At 45.5% G+C, this 16,586-nt stretch overlaps 1 protein-coding gene across 14 annotated transcripts in view; it reads left to right on the top strand.

Moving 5' to 3' along the window:
* The window catches only part of DPY19L3 (dpy-19 like C-mannosyltransferase 3), a 93,021-nt gene extending 77,569 nt beyond the window's left edge, over positions 1-15,452 (top strand). For 13 of the 14 annotated variants that reach the window (XR_016224486.1, XM_008274580.5, XM_070061984.2 and 10 more), the window contains 2 exons: positions 2,624-2,782; positions 11,831-15,452. Coding sequence is in view for 12 of the 14 variants with exons in the window: in XM_008274580.5 (XP_008272802.1) it covers positions 2,624-2,782; positions 11,831-11,992 (321 nt within the window). In the remaining 2 variants the exon portion in view is untranslated. The remainder of the gene's footprint in view (positions 1-2,623; positions 2,783-11,830) is intronic. The other variant, XR_016224487.1, reaches the window with a different exon arrangement.
* The last annotated feature ends 1,134 nt before the right edge of the window (positions 15,453-16,586 follow it).

The raw sequence follows: 16,586 nt of genomic DNA, 5'->3' as shown, positions 1-16,586 counted from the left end.
TCACTTCCCAAACAGCCATGATGGGCCAGCGCCGCGGCTCACTAGGCTAATCCTCTACCTGCCGCACCGGCACACCGGGTTCTAGTCCTGGTCGGGGCGCTGGATTCTGTCCCGGTTGCCCCTCTTCCAGGCCAGCTCTCTGCTGTGGCCCGGGAGTGCAGTGGAGGATGGCCCAAGTCCTTGGGCCCTGCACCCCTTGGGAGACCAGGAGAAGCAGCTGGCTCTTGGCTTCGGATCAGCGCGGTGCGCCGGCCACAGCGCACTGGCCGCAGCAGCCATTGGAGGGTGAATCAATGGTAAAGGAAGACCTTTCTCTCTCTCTCTCTCTCTCTCACTGTCCACGCTGTCTGTCAAAAAAAAAAAAAAAAAAAAGAGAGAGAGAGAGAGAAAACAGCCATGATGGCTGGGGCTGGGCCAGGCTGAAGCCAGGAGCCTGCAGTTTCATCCAGGTCTCCATGCGGGTGCAGGGGCCCAAGTAGTTGAGTCATCCTCTGCTGCTTTCCCAGGCACATTAGCAGGGAGCTGGACAGGAAGCAAAGCAGCCAAGATTCAAACTGGCACTGTGATACATGATGCTGCAATATTGCGCATTTGTTATTTTTATGTATTTTCATTTTATTCAAAAGATATAGAGGTTCCTCCATCCACTGGTTCACTCCCCAAATGCCTGTGATGGCCAGGAGCCCAGATCTGAGTCTAGGTCCCCCATGCGGTTTGCAGCGGCCCAGGCTGCCTTCCATGGTGCACATTAGCAGAAGCTGGATCAGAAGCAGAGGCGGAGCAGGTACTCTGAAGTTGATGTAGGTATCCCAAGTGGCATCTTAACTGCTATGCCAAGTCCCCCTCCCCTTCTTATTTCTAAAGCTTTATGATATTGTAGTGCGTTTTATTTAACTGTTCAGGCTATTTCCTGTCTATGCAATTCTATAGACGTACTCCAGATGTTAAACTTGTGTATCTGTCTGTAGCATTCTTTCTCAGCACAGTCTGTATCTGTGCTTCAGATTCCTGGGTGTGGAATCGCTGGGTGAGAGGGTGCAGGCATTTGTCTCAAGTCCCTCTGCACATGTCTTGTCAGTTCATGTTCTTGTTGCCATTGCAGGAGAGTAACTGTTCCCCTGCTCCTCTCCAGCAAGGTTTCAAACTTGTGAAGGTTTCATCTTGTCACTTCTTAATGCAGGTAGTTGAAAAGTTGTTGAGACAGTCTTTTTTGAGGTGGGGTTTGATGAGCCTTAAAGCAAATGATTTGTATCAAATACCCAGTAATTCATGAGAATGATGAGACCTGCTAAAATGTGGATTTTTTGATTGACCGACCCACGTGTCTCAGCTCTAACTACAAGGATCAAGGCAAGTGGTGACAGTGTCCCTGGCTCCCCAGGCACGAGGAGGTGGCCTGTGCTCCCTACAGAGAGCTGCAGATAGGACAGATCAAGTGCAGAGAGAGCCCTGTGCACCCCGCTCTCCGAGATTCAGTCCTGTCCAGGTCCCCACTGCTATGCCCTAACACTGACATCTCCGAGTCCTTGGAATGCTTTCAGTCTGAGGTCTTGTTGACTTCAGTTTCTGCAGGAGAAGCAGCTCACGTCCCTACCATATTACACTGAATTAGGTCCTCACACCCAGTCCCTTTCACAGGAGCCTGTCATTAGAAGTCAGGGGGCAGGCAAGGAAGCAGTACTTCATTCACCACACGCGTGTGTGCACGCTCTCCCCAGTGCGGGGTCCCGGAATGTGGGACACCCAGTGTCTGCATCTATCCAGGTGGAAGGTGCTGGTGCAGCAAGTTGCTCTTGCTGGAAGGAAGAATGAGAGGTAGAGATGAGGTCTCGGGTCTCCTGATCAGGGGAGCTGCAGCAGAGCAGCGATGAAGCAACCTGTGGTGCCCCAGCTCAGGACCAGGGCCCTACAGGGATCCGCTCCCCCATGACATTACCAGCAGTTGTGTCTCTCTCCCCAGACTGGACCATCACCCCTGTGGATCATTTTAGTCCGAGGAGGAGACTATGTCGTACTCAGTTTTCTTTTGAATTCATTAATTTCTTTGAGACACAGAGAAAGAGAACTCCTATCTGCTCGTTCATTCCCCACATGGCTGGGGCTGGGCTGGGATCAGAGCTGCAAGCCAGGAATGCAGTCCAGGTCTCGCATCTTGGTAGCAGGAGCCCAACCACTTGAGCGTCACCCAGGGTACGCACCCGTGGGAAACCGGAACCAGGAATGGAGCCGGAACCCAGAGCCAGGCTCTGGCTGAGGAGACGGGAGTCCCTGCTGCTTGGACAGATGCCCGCCCCTCAGCCGTGTGCCTGCCTGGGAGGAGCTTTCCTAGAACTGGCACTGACTGACGGTCGTGTCCGTAATTCTGAAGCCGCATGTATTCGGCATGCCCCACTCCTTCTCTTCCCAAGGCTAAGTAGTTGTTAGGTTCTTTTGGACACTGCCCTACATAGGCTCCAGGAATGCAGATGAGGGCGTACGACAGTGGCCTGGGCAGGGGAGGAGGACACCTGGGTGTTTTGGTTCAGTTCAGCCCATCTGGAGGTCCCACCGTACATGTTCCTGAATCCGCTGCCCAGCAGTTTAGAGCTATTTTGTCCTATACCATTTTTCTCTCTTTTTGCAGGTCTACCAGATATATGCAAAGAGGTCCCCAGAGGAAGTGCACGCCCTCCTGAGGTCCTTCGGCACTGACTACGTAATCCTGGAAGACAGCATCTGCTATGAGCGAAGGCACCACCGGGGCTGCCGGCTCCGGGACCTGCTGGATGTCGCCAACGGACACGTGAGCGTGACCTCTTGCTCTGGGCGGGTGGGCTTCCTGCTGGGCTCCTAAGTCACCTTTTCATACTTTACAAGAATCCGATTACGAATCGAGTGTTCACTCTCTCTCAGAGTCTGCAGAACTCTGTACCTTTGCACCTTAACACTTTATTTCAGAGTAGTTTTAAGTTTACAAAATGCAATCACGTGGTATAATACAGAGTTCCCATACAGCCCTCACCCCATTTTCCCTATTAACATCTCATACCAGTATCTGTCACAATTAAAAAACCACACTCAGCCTCCTCCATTTTATTCTTTATCCAAAAACGTTCTGTCCCTCCCAACCGCTCCAGCCTCTAGTAGTCAACATTCTGTGTTCAGATTGAGGGTTTGTTTAGTTTTTGTTTGTTTGTTTAATTTTAGCTCCCACATGTAGGAGAGAACATGAGTAAATTTCTTTCTGGTTTATTTCACTTGCTGCAAATGGTGGAATCTCACTCTTCCTTATAGCTGAATAATACTCCCTTTGTGTATGTATCCCAGTTGCTTCATCCGTTCACCTGGCAGTGGACACCTTGGTTGATTCCGTCTTGTGACTGCTGTGAGCAGTGCTGCTATCCACTCAGTAGAGCAGCTGTCTCCTGCACACAGCATGTTCTTGTTTTCCGGGGGTACACCCACTTAGTGGGATTGCTGGATCAGGCGGCAGCTCTACTAATAGTTACTAAGGAATCTCCGTGCTGTTTCCCATGGCTGCACTAATTTACATTCCCACCAGCAGTGTGTGAAGGCTCCCCCTTCTCTACAACTTCGCCAGCCCTTGTTGCTTTGGTTTTGATAATAGCAGTTCTGACAGGGATGAGTGATATCTCAGTGTGGTTTTGATATGTGTTTTCCTTATGGCTAGTGATTCTGAGCCTTGTTTCATACATTTGTTGGCCATTGTATTTTTTTTTTTTTTTTTTTTTTTGAGACCTGTCTGTCCAAGTCCTCTGCCCATTTCTTAACTGGAGTGGTTGCTCCTGTTGAATATTTTGATTATTGACATATTCTGGACATTAATATTAAGTAGCTTGAAAATATTTTCTCCTATTGTGTTAGACATCTGCTGTTGTCTTTTGGTGTACAGAAGCTTCTGAGTTTGATATAATCCCATTTATCTAGCTGTGCATTTTTTTTTTTTAAAGAATTTAGAGATAGAGACAGAGAGAGGTTTTCCATCCTCTGGTTCACTCCCCAAATAACCGCAGTGGCTGGAACTGAGCTAATCTGAAGCCAGGAGATAGGAGTTTCTTCCAGATCTCCCATGTGGGTGCACGAGCCCAAATACTTGGGCCTGCACATTAGCAGGGAGCTGGATCAGAAGTGGAGCAGCCTGGACTCGACTGGTGCCCATGTGTGATGCCAGTGCTGCAGGCTGGGCTTTAACCTGCTGCACCACAGTGCCAGCCCCACTTTTTTTTTTTTTTAAGCTTATTTTATTTATTTTTTTATTTGAAAGGCAGAGAGAAGAGGAGGGGAGAGGAAAGAGATATCTTCCATACCCTGGTTCACTCCCCTACATGGCCACAGTGGCTGGGTCTGGTTCAGGCTGAAGCCAGGAGCCTGGAACTCCACCCAAGTCTCCATGTGGACGGAGGGGCCCAGGTACTTGGGCTCTCATCCACTGCTTTCCTAGGCTCATTAGCCGGGAGCGGTTTCAGAAGCACAGCAGCCAGCACTCCCATTTGCAGTGCTGCAGTCACAGGCAGCAGCCTAACGCGCACCACCTCCAGCCCCTTCGATCCGTGCGTCTAGTGCCTTATCCGAGAATCATCACCTACACTGACGTCTCGAAGTATTTCCCCTATGGTTTCTTCTACACATTTCATAGTTGCTGGCCTCACATTTAGATATTTGATCTGTCTTGGGTTGATTTTTGTATATAGTGAGAGGTCGGGATCTAATTTCATTCTTCTACTTATATATGTCCAGTTTTTCCAGCACTATTTGTTGAAGACTATGCTTTGTCCAGTGTGTTCTTGGCACCTTTGGCAAAATCAGTTGGCTCTATATATGTTGATTAATTTCAGATTTCTGTATTCTGTTAATCTGCACTGGATTTTGTGCCAGTATCATGGTGGTGTTTTGTTTTTGTTTTTTTTTTTTTTTTTGATAGGCAGAGTGGACAGTGAGAGAGAGAGACAGAGAGAAAGGTCTTCCCTTGCCGTTGGTTCACCCTCCAATGGCCGCCGCTGCAGCCGGCGCACCGCGCTGATCCGATGGCAGGAGCCAGGATCCAGGTGCTTTTTCCTGGTCTCCCATGGGGTGCAGGGCCCAAGCACCTGGGCCATCCTCCACTGCACTCCCTGGCCATAGCAGAGAGCTGGCCTGGAAGAGGGGCAACCGGGACAGAATCCGGCGCCCCGACTGGGACTAGAACCCGGTGTGCCGGCGCCGCAAGGTGGAGGATTAGCCTATTGAGCCACGGCGCCAGCTCTTTTTTTTTTTCTTTTAAAGATTTACTTATCTATTTGAAAGAGTTAAATGGGAAGAGAGGGAGGGAAGGTGGGAGGGAAGGAGAGAGAGAGAGGAAGGGAAGGAGGAAGAGAGAGAGAGAAAGAGGGAGGGAGGGAGGAAGAGAGAGGGAGGAAGGGAGACAGGGAGGAGGAGAGGGGGAGGGAGAAAGAGAGAGAGAAGAAGTATTCCATCAGCTGATTCACTCCCCAAATGGCCAAAATGGCCACAGCTGGGCCAGGCCAAAGCCAGGAGTCAGGAGCTTCATTTGGGACTCCCATGGGGGTGCAGGGGCAGAAGCACTTGGGCCATCTTCCACTGCTTTCCCAGGCACATTAGCAGGGAGCTGGACTGAAAGTGGAGCAGCCAAGTTTCTAATCAGCACCCATTTGGAATGCTAGTGGCATCAGTGTCTACGTCTCAAGCTGCATCCTCATCTGCTATGCCACAGCTCCAGCCCCATAGTGTTATAATTGCTATAGCTTTGTAGTATTTTTTTTTAGAAAAAGATTTATTTATTTACTTGAAAGTCAGAGTTACACAGAGAGAGAAAGAGAGGCTGAGAGAGAGAGAGAGAGAGAGAGAGAGAAAGAGGTCTTCCATCCGTTGATTCACTCCCCAAATGGCTGCAATGGCCAGAGCTGGGCTGATCCGAAGCCAGGAGCTTCCAGGTCTCCCACACAGGTGCAGGGGCCCGAGGACTTGGGCCATCTTCCACTGCTTTCCCAGGCGATAGCAGAGAGCTGGATCAGAAGTGGAGCAGCTGGGACTCGAACCAGCACCCATATAGGATGCTGGCACTGCAGGCGGCAGCTTTACCTGCTATACCACAGCGCTGGCACCTGTAGTGTTCTTTGTAATCAGGTATTATGATGCCTGCAGCTTGATTTCCCCCCCTCCTCCCATCACTTTGGCTATTCTGGGTCTTTTGAATTTTAAGATTTTTCCAAAAAAATTCTGTAAACAGTGTCCTTAGTACTTTGCTAGAATTGCATTGAACATGTAGACTGCTTAGTGTCGTATAGACATTTTAACAATATTCTTCACAATCCACAAGCAAAGAGTATCTTTCCATTTTTTGTTTCATCACTATTTTACAATTTTCATTGTAGAAATCCTTCTTAAATTTATTCTATACAAATATTTGATTTTTTTGCAGCTATTGTTAATGGGATTTCTTTTCTGATTTATCTTTCAGCAAGACCATTGTTAGTGGATGAAAATACTACTTTTTGTCTATTGATTTTTTTTATCCTGCAACTTTACTGAATTGGTTTATCAGTTCTAACAGTTTTTTGGTGGAGTATTTAGGGTTTTTCTTGTTGCAACATTATGCCACCAACAAACATGGATATTTTGACTTTCTCCTTTCCAGTTTCAATGCCCTTTTTCTCCTGCCTAATTACTCTTGCTAATGCTTCCAATACTGTATTGAATGTGAGTATGAAAGTGGATAGCCCTGTCTTATTCCAGATCTGAGGGGGAAAGCTGAAAGCATTTCCCCATTCAGTATGAGATTAGCATTGGTTTGTCATAGATCACCTAATTTTGAGGTATCGTTCTTCTATACCTAATTCATTGAAGGTTTGTATCAAGAAGGGATGTTTAATCTCAGTGAATACTTTCTCTGCATGCATTGAGATGATCTTACAGTTTTTGTTCTTCATTCTCTTGATATTATTTATGACATTTATTGAATTGCAAATGTTGAACCATCCTTGCATATCAGGGATAAATCCCACTTGATTGTGATGCATGATCATTTGTGATGTAATGCTGGGTTTGACTTGCTAATGTTTTTGCATCTATGTTCATCAAGGATATAGGTCAAAAGTTTTCTTTCTGTGTTGTATTTTTGGTTTTGGTACCTTTGGTATCAGTGATTCTGACCTCCTAAAGAGTTTGTCAGAGGCCAGCGCCGCGGCTCACTAGGCTAATCCTCCGCCTTGCGGCGCCGGCACCCCAGGTTCTAGTCCAGGTTGGGGCGCCGGATTCTGTCCCAGTTGCCCCTCTTCCAGGCCAGCTCTCTGATGTGGCCAGGGAGTGCAGTGGAGGATGGGCCAAGTGCTTGGGCCCTGCACCCCATGGGAGACCAGAAGCACCTGGCTCCTGCCATCGGATTAGCGTGGTGTGCCGGCTGCTGCGGCCATTGGAGGGTGAACCAACGGCAAAGGAAGACCTTTCTCTCTGTCTCTCTCTCTCTCACTGTCCACTCTGCCTGTCAAAAAAATAAAAAATAAAAAAAAAAAGAGTTTGTCAGAGTTCCATCTTTTTCAGTATTTTGGAATAGATTGAAAAATCTTGAGAGTTGGTTTTCCTTTAAATGTCTTTTTTTTTAAAAGCCATCAGTTCCTGAACTTTGATGGAAGACTTTCAATTTTTGATTCAATCTTGTTGCTTATTAAGGACCTATTTAGATTTTGTCTTACTGGTTTACCCTTTGTAGGTTATATATATCCAGTTTATTTTTTCATGTTTTTCTAAATTGTTAGCATGTGGTTGTTCATAATAGTTTCTTCTGATCCTTTTTATTTCTGTGGTTTTAACTGTAATATCTCCTTTTTCATCTCTAATTTTGAGGGTTTTTTTTTGTTAGTTTGGCTAAAGGCTTATTAATTTTCTTTAAAAAATCCAGTTCCCTATTTTGTTAAACTGTCATATTTAAGTTTCAATTTAATTTATTTCTATTCTGATTCTTATTTCTTACCTCCTGCTAATTTGGACTTTAACCCCAAATTCTTTTTTTTCTATGTCTGAAATGAATCACTAGATAGGTTATTTAAGAGCTTCCTATTTTTTTCTAATATAAGCACTTATTATAAACTTCTCTCTTAATATTGCTTTTGCTGTATTCTACAGGTTTTAATATGTTTTCATTTTCACTTGTCTCAAGCAAGTTTATTTCCTTTTTGATTTCTTCAATGACCCCTTGGTCATTCAGTAGCATGTTGTTTAATTTCCATATATTCCTGAGTTTTTGTTCTTGTTGTTGGTTTCTAGTTTTTTGCTTTTGTGATCTGAGATGATACATGGTATGATTTCAGTGTGTTGAAATTGACTGAGACTTGATTCGTGGCCTAATATATAGTCTGTCCTAGAAGATATTCCATGTGCTGACGAGAAGAATGTATATTCTGTAGCTGTTGGGTGAAATGTTCTGTAAATTGCTCAGTGGTGTGGTTTACCTCTGAAGTGTCTTTGTTGAGTTTCTCTGGATGATTGATGACAGTGGAGTGGTGAAGTCCCCACTAGTATTGTGTTAAAGTCTGTGTCTCCCTTTAGGTCTGTTTGCTGTATATATCTAGGTGATCTTGTGTTGGGTAATTTATGATTGTTTTATCTTCTTACTCAATAGATTCTTTATCAATATATAATGTCCTTCTTTGTCTCTTTTTGTAGTTTTTGATTTAAAGTAGGTTTTGTCTGATGTGACTGTAGCTATTCCCAGTTGGTTTTGGTTTTCATCTGCAACAGTATATCTTTTTCTAGCCCTTCAGTTTGTGGGTATCTTTTTTGTGAAATGATTTTTTTTTAAGTTTTACTTATTTAAAAGGTAGAGTAATAATGAGAGAGTGAGAGATCTTCCATCCGCTGGTTTACTCCCCAAATGGCTGCAACAGCCAGGGCTGTTCCGATCCAAAGCCAGGAGCTTCTTCCAGGTTTCCCATGTAGGTGCAGGGGCCCAAGGACTTGGGCCATCTTCCACTGCTTTCCTAGGTGCATTAGCGTGGAGCTGGATCGGAATTGGAGCAGCCGGGACTCAAACCAGTGCCCACATGGGATGCCAAAACTGCTTTACCCACTATACCATACTGCTGGCCCTGAAGTGAGTTTCTTGTAGGCAGCATATAGTTGGGTCTTATTTTCTTTTTAATCCAAAAGAAATTGCCAACCTATATTTTTTGACTGGGGAATTTAATCCATTTACATTCAAGGTTAGTAACAATAAATAAGAACTTTCAAAATACTTTGCTTCTCCTTCACTTCTAAAGCATATCTGTCTTTGCTGGATATAGTATTCTTGGTTTTGTTTGTTTTTTCTTGCAAGACCTTGAATAGATCATTCTACTCTCTTATGGCCTGAAGGGTTTCTGCTGAGAAGTCTGATCTTAATCTGATTCATTTCCCTTTATGTGTAATTTGATGTTTTTCTCTGTCTTGAGTATCTCCTTTTCCTTAACTTTGACAGTTTAACTATAATGTGCCCTGGAGGAGATGTTTTTTGGTTGAATCTTTTTGGGGTCCTCTGGGCTTCCTTTTTCAGATGTACATATTTCTGTCAAGACTTGGGAAGTTTGAACTGTTACTTCATTCAGTAGGTCTTCAGTGCCCTTTTCCTTCTCCGTCAGGTGTCTCTATAATACAAATATTTGTCCTCTTAATGACAGCCCATGTGTCGCAAAGGCTGTCTGCATGCTTTTTCATTCTTTTTCTTTTTGTCTGACTGGGTTATTTCCAAATTCTTTCCTCCACTTGGTCTGTTCTGTTGTTGAAGCTCCCTCAGCTGTACCTTTTATTTTGTTGATGGACGTTTTCAGAGCCAGAATTTGGCTCTTGTAAGTGATTTCTGTCTCTACTGGATTTCTCATATCATCTGTTGTTTTCCTCACGTCTTTATATTCCCTGCATCTCATGGAGTTCCCTTGGGATCATTACTGTGAATATTTTCCAGGCATGTCGTAGATTTCCTTCCTGTTAGGATCTAGGATCTATGTCTGGAAACTGTTGTGTTCCTTTGCTTCTTCCTGTTTGCTGTCTCCCTACATTGACATTTGTGCATCTGGTGTAATAGTTTATTTTCCTTTTAATGGACTAGGTTCTGCTGGAAAAGTTGTTTAGCTTGAATATGAACTGACACCTGGGTTGTTGATTAGTCTTTGGTTCTAGGGGAGCCCAGAAATGTAACCTCTGAGTAATTTCTACAGTGCTAATCTGAGTCAGCAGTGTCTGCAGTAGTTTGTGGAGGCAGTGGTGTGACTTTGCAGTGGATGTGAGCTTCCGAACGTGTGTGTCTTTAGTCCCCCGAGGGCTGGGTGTCAGTCACACTAGGGTTTTGGTTCTGTAACCGTGTTTCTGGTGCTCTGGGGCAGAGAGAGAAGTCCCCTTGTCCCAGCAGGCAAGCATGAGAGGTGCCAGGGCTGCTGGCACCCGTGGCTCGGCCCTTGGACTGTATGATACGGATAGGAGCTTCTCCAGCCCTGCTGTGCGGGCGTGGCTAATGCTGGGGCTCGGGGCTTCTTAGAATAACGAGATCCCTAGTCCCAGCATTGGGGAATGCTAAGGGAACCTTATGCCAGCCCCACAGAGTGAATACAGGTTATACCGATGATAGTGCACCGGCAGGTGTGGGTCTGGAGATCTGAAATGCAAGTAGGTTTTTTCCTAGGTCCTTCAGGCAATGTTCCAGTGACTGGGGAATGTAGTGCTAACAGTCACAGTCCTGGATCTGCAGGATACAGTGGGGTCCTTGTCCACGTCACACACTGTTAGTGCCAGTTATGTTGGAGATTGTGGAGTGGCAGTCACCAGCTTGAGGCAGAGAGATGTAGGCAGATCCTTCTGGATACCACAGGTAAGTGCAAGGTCCTGCAGGGGTTATAGCACCAGCAGCAGCAGGTACTGGTTCCAGAGTAGAGGGAACTGACCCCAGTTTCCACAGGGCATGCAGGGTGATGCTAGGGTTTATGTTCTGGCCCCGCGTACCCTGTTTGAACAGCAGAAGGAGAGTATGTATAGCCTGCTGCTGGCAGGCAGCCCCAAGAAGCCTTGGGGAGCTTCATGAGGGCACAGGTTGGCAAGTGTAGCCCTCGGGCTTGTGCCCAGAACTCTTGCAGCTGCAGGGTTCCAGGGGCCGGCTGTCTTCCCTGGCAAGTGCCTTTATGTCTCTGAGGACTTGTGGTAGCAACGCAGCTGCTTGCTTCCTCCTAAGATAGGTGTTTACCACCTGCTCACATGACTTCCTTCATTGTTCTGGAACTTTCTGGCTGAGGTGGGTGCAGGTCCTTTCTCTTCGCCATCCTAATGGTCTCCCCGCTTCCTTCCCATTTTCACTTTAGTGACCACCACAGGGGCTGGAGAAGAATGGGGGCGCTCCAGGTCCCCAGATTCACATCAAGCAGAGCAGCCCTGCCTCTGGCTAGTTGTATGATGGGGCTCTGCCTAAAGTTTATTTTTAAAAAAGATTTTGCTGCTAAAAACAAAATCTCAGAGTGTTCTGTGTCATCCCTGAGCGACCGTCAGCAGGGCCACCGTCCCCTCCAAGGTGCGGTGGTAGATTCCTGCTGCCTCTCGGTGCACACGACCCCCAAGGTGGCTTTCTGCAGCCAAGCCTGCACTCCAGATCAGAACAGCAGTGCCGTCTCCTCTCTTCTCAGGAGTAGATCTTGGATCTGTGCCAGGTCTCAAATAGAGCAAAAAGATCTTCACACTTTAGAGGTGTGCCAGTGTTGAAATGACAGATATTTGTGAGTTAAAGGGACAAAATGACCAACCTAGCCTGAATCCTGGGGTGGGGGAGGTTTGACTGTACAGGATTTGAGATGCATAACTGTCCTCTGCACCTGCCTTGTAGACGATGGACGGCCCAGGAGAGAACGATCCCGACCTGAAACCCGCGGACCACCCTCGCTTCTGTGAGGAGATCAAAAGGAACCTGCCCTCCTATGTGGCCCACTTCACCCGAGTGTTCCAGAACAAGACCTTCCACGTCTACAAGCTGTCCAGAAATAAGTAGCAGGTTTTGGTGCAGCGAGACCGCGTCGTAATCAAACTCAGTAGGTGACGTGTCCTCTGTAATAGGCTGCCGCACCTTAAAGCTGTGATGCGTGAGTTCTGCATATGTTTACACGCGCGTCGCCACCTTTGAACGCTTCCTCTTCAGGCTGACGTCTCGTTTGTCCTTTCCATGTATGTGCTTCAGCGCTGTGTTCACAGCGTTCGGAGTGAGCAGGAGTCTTGTCTGCTTTTGTTTGTTTGTTTGTTTTGAGAAGATAATTGTGTGTTCTGTGGATGGTCTGGACAGCCACGGAAAAAGACGGGAAATGAGAGTGTGATCAAGACCCGGGATCCTTCACATTTTCAGTTGACCAAGACTGCCACAGTGGTTGTGTGGCGCAGCGAGGACGCAGCATTAAGTTATTTAGTAGTATCTCACTGGTGGCTTTTTTACAAAGCTCTTTATTATCCTGTTTCACCTTGAAATTTTATGATGTTTTTCAGTCATCATGCTTTTAACATTAATTCCCACCCCCCAAAAAACCCCACATCATGCAAAGTCTTTGTATATATCTTAAGCATTTTGTCATGCTGCGTCTAAGATGTAAGGTATAGCGTTCAGTATTACCTGTCGTGTATTAACTGTGTGTGTGTGTCTTTTAGTAATGGGCACAGAAAACCATTACAAGTTCATGTTGTGAGTCCTTAAAGGGACAGAAAGGTATGTAGTCAAGTGGAATTTGTTACTGTTCAGTGTTACATTTTAAAAAACCTGATACTCTGTAATCTTCTCCTGCAAGCAACTTTGCTTTCTTACTCATTTCAATTTACTAGGTTTGCAAAATTTTGTAACCTTTTTGTGTTTTTAGCCTTTGTATTTTTTACAGCCTAGACCCTTGCAAAGTCTGAAACTTTTTTAAATGTTGTATCTGATTTTTGGCAGACAGCATTTGCATACCAAGCTTGCCGTGGTCTCCCGTCTTCACTGCGAGGGCCCTGGGGCCTTTCTTTTCCTTGCTAGAAGGTAACCAAGTGCCTCTAAGCCCTGCTCGTTTGTAAACAATGAAGAGGATCATGTGAACCTGCTCAAAATTTTTTGATAATTGCTTTTATAACTCATTTCTAATGATGGGGACATGTAAAAGTTGCTGATAAAAGCATAGTGTCCATTTAATTAAGTCAAGATGGCTAATGAAATTAACTTTCTCTCCTCCCCTTACCAGTGGGCAATGATTTAGACGTTTCTCCTCGCAGTTGTGTTGAAGTAAATTACTATAGGCGTCAAGACAGACCCGTCACGTGCTCGCACGATTTTGTACGCAGTGACTGCTTACTAATGAGCGTTCAGAAGATTTTTACACTGTCACGTCAGAACCCAGGATACTCAGTTTTTAATCAAAACTCGTTTAAAATAAAAATTGACAGTAACTGGGTTATTGAATTATGTAACTGAAACCGCCTAGGTTATATATTTCCTGTATCCCTTAATAAGGTTGGAGACCACTGCAGTTTAGGATAATAAAATAATAAAACATTTCAATCAGCACTAAAACTTTAATTAAGCCAGTAATGATGCGTGTCTGTTGGCTGACAGCACGGGTCGGTACAGCCTTCAGCGAGTGCCTGACTCTATTTGAAACCACGCACATGTAAGGTACAGTCAGTCAGATGATGTGGTTTTGATTTTAAAAATCCTCTGTTGCTTTTTGGGATATATTTAAATTTATTTTAAATATGTATTAGTCTAAGCATTTGGGTATATGAAGGCTCCTTATCCAAGGAACACCCACTGAAGTTTTTATGCTTATCATCGCTGCATTGATGGCCTACAGTGAATTTTTTTTTTTTTTTTTTTACAGTTTAGGTGCCAGTGTTGCCAAAAATATTTATTGTTCAGTTTTTAGTGAAAAATACAAAGTGCCAAAAAAAAATCTTTGCAAGCCAGAGTCCATACATCAACTCTTCCCAAGACACTGTGACCATGTACAGTAGAAGTTTCTATTTCCTGATGACCAAATCCCTCAGTGGATTCGTGCACTCATCAGTATTTTCTTCCATGACCTTCTCCTTGGAGTATGCAGGCAGAGAGAGAGAGGACGAGCGCCTGACACCTGGCTCTGGTGTCCGGCCCACCCAGCCAAAGCAAGAGACTTGTGGCTTAAGCTCCCCACCACACAGGCCTTAGTGGCTGTCTTAACATTTGGTAGTAACCTCAAGCATGGCTCTGGTTTTTATCAATAGGAAAACCACTTGATTTTTGCTTCTCAGCAGTCAAAAGAACCTCTCAGTCCAACAGAAGTGCTCTTACTGGACTCCTCAGAGCCCTGCAGCCTCCACCCTCTAGGAGCTGCCTGCCCTGCACAGCCGGCGGCTGCACCTGGCACCTGTGCTCCCACCCCCACCAAGCTTCTCTGTGCAGGTTCTACTTATGTTGTAAGTACACATCTCAGTTAACCATTTATGGAAACTTAGGGAATATGATTTTAAAAAGAACATTATTTCTGTAAAAATTAACTTGAATGCTTTGAGAAACTAATAAAAATTACTTTGAAATGAGGAGTGATTGAGAAAATTGTAAAATACTAGGGAGAAAAGAAGTCAAGAAGATTTTTGAGTTGTGCTTCACGGATTTATCTAAGTACTCATTCCATCTTTAAGAAAAATCTAAGCCAGTGGGAAGGTGTTAGAAGGTACGCAAATCACGTCACTGGTGTCACACAGAAGTAGAACGGTGATCATTGCGTCCTGAGGCAGATAGTCCTTGGCTTCAGGTCGGAAGTTAGCAGATGGACGTAGAGTTATACATTTCAGGTGACATGTCCCTCCCTTAGCCCACTTAACTTCATTAAATGACCCACTACTGACACTGATCACAGTGGCTAATAGAGATCCCGCGAGCTGAAGCAGCCCAGTCACTGTATTCCAGCCTTTGGAAGGAGAGATTCATTTCCGGGAACGGAGGAGGACACTATCGAGGCCAGTTGTGGTCTCTGAAGACGATTCTCCTGCCGTGTGAATCCGGCCTGGCCTGTGTCTGCGTGTGCGTGTGCGTGTGGGTGGCTGTTGCCAGGTGACAGGGCACGTGTAGATATTACATCCAGTCTGCATTTTTACTTCACTGTTAACTAAAAAAAAGTTTATTTTCACTCCACAATAACTTTCTCTAAGTTGTAAAAGTTTTAGCTCATCTTTGGCCAGAATCTACCTGAATTAACAGAGATATTTAATTTTAAAACTTTGGAATTACTAGGATATATAAAATCTCAGATTATACATCTTGCTTTATCCATGATAACTTTTTGGCCTAGGAGAGAGTGCTTGTCTAAGAACAAAGCTTTGAAGATGAGAGAGACTTTCTTGTTGGAATTGATTTTTCTGTTTTTAACATCCTAGGGTTGAAATCTTACAAAGAGCTTTTATAACTTGTTGTACTGAATTGTATGGAGATTATATACTAAATAAAGCTCTTTTAAATTCCACAAGATGATGTCTATCATTTTTAAATTTCATTTTCATTTATGAGGTAATTTTTAAAAGATTTATTTATTCACGTGAAGTCAGAGTTACAGAGATCTTCCATCCGCTGCTTCACTCCCCAGTTTTGCTAAGAGAGTGTAGATAACAAACGTGTTCCACTGTTGTGTTGAAAAGAGAAGTTGAAATTCCAGGCAGAAATCATCAGAAAGACAAGCAGATGCGGGCGGTGGGCCGCCGCGCACTCCGGGCCCTCAGACAGCGTCCGGCACAGTCAGAACCGCAGGCAGTGAAGGTGTGTGAGGGTCTCGGGATGAGAAGGAACCAGACGGGGAATGGGTTCGTGCAGGACACCAGGCGCTGGGCAGGTGAAACACTCTGCTGCCCCTCCTTTCAGACAAGGTTTCTGAAACTCGCCTTCATAAACCTCCCCTGTTGATATTGAATTATTATTTTATTGAAAAGGAAAGCTCCCACCTGCTGTCTCACTCCCCGTATGCCTGCGGCAGCCAGGACCTGGCCGAGCTGAATCCAGGAGCTGGGAACGCCGGCCGAGAGCCAACGACTTGAACCTGGGCGTGCAATACCCGGAAGCTGGAGTCCGATCAGAGCAGGGACTCAAACCCAGGCGCTCCAGTGTGAGATACAGGCCTCCCAAGCAGCACCTTCACCACCGAGGAACGCCCCACCGCCTGTTAATTTAACGTTCAGAAGCTGGCTTTATAGGACTGTTTCCCAGAAAGCAAATAAGAGAGCTCCAGCAGAGTGTGAACTCCGTCTAGTGGGCCGCAGCCAGCGTCTGAAGGGAAGAAAGGCAGGGCAGGAGGTAAAGGCAGGTGCGCTCTCGTGGATGGTTGGTTTCACTTACACACGTAGGTGCTAGTGTCCCGGGGCACAATACAGAATGCAGTTCTTACTCTGACTTGCAGTCAGAGTTCAGGAGCTGTGGCTCACAGCCCTGCAGCCTGGGGAGTTCCGAGAGGGAGCCATGCATTTGTCCCGCTGCTTGTCCTGGACTCACTCTAGCGGGACTGTGAACACAGTGATACTACAGGGCTGTTACAGTTTTAGATGTGAGTGCACATCTGGTTAGGTTTTTTAAAAGTCCTTATCTGATAAAATACATACAGAAGTACTCA

This window comes from Oryctolagus cuniculus, chromosome 18 (assembly GCF_051225735.1).
Source record: "Oryctolagus cuniculus isolate XC-2025 breed Fujian yellow rabbit chromosome 18, ASM5122573v1, whole genome shotgun sequence".
NCBI classification, from domain to species: domain Eukaryota; kingdom Metazoa; phylum Chordata; class Mammalia; order Lagomorpha; family Leporidae; genus Oryctolagus; species Oryctolagus cuniculus.
This window is presented reverse-complemented; position numbering and strand designations above follow the sequence as displayed.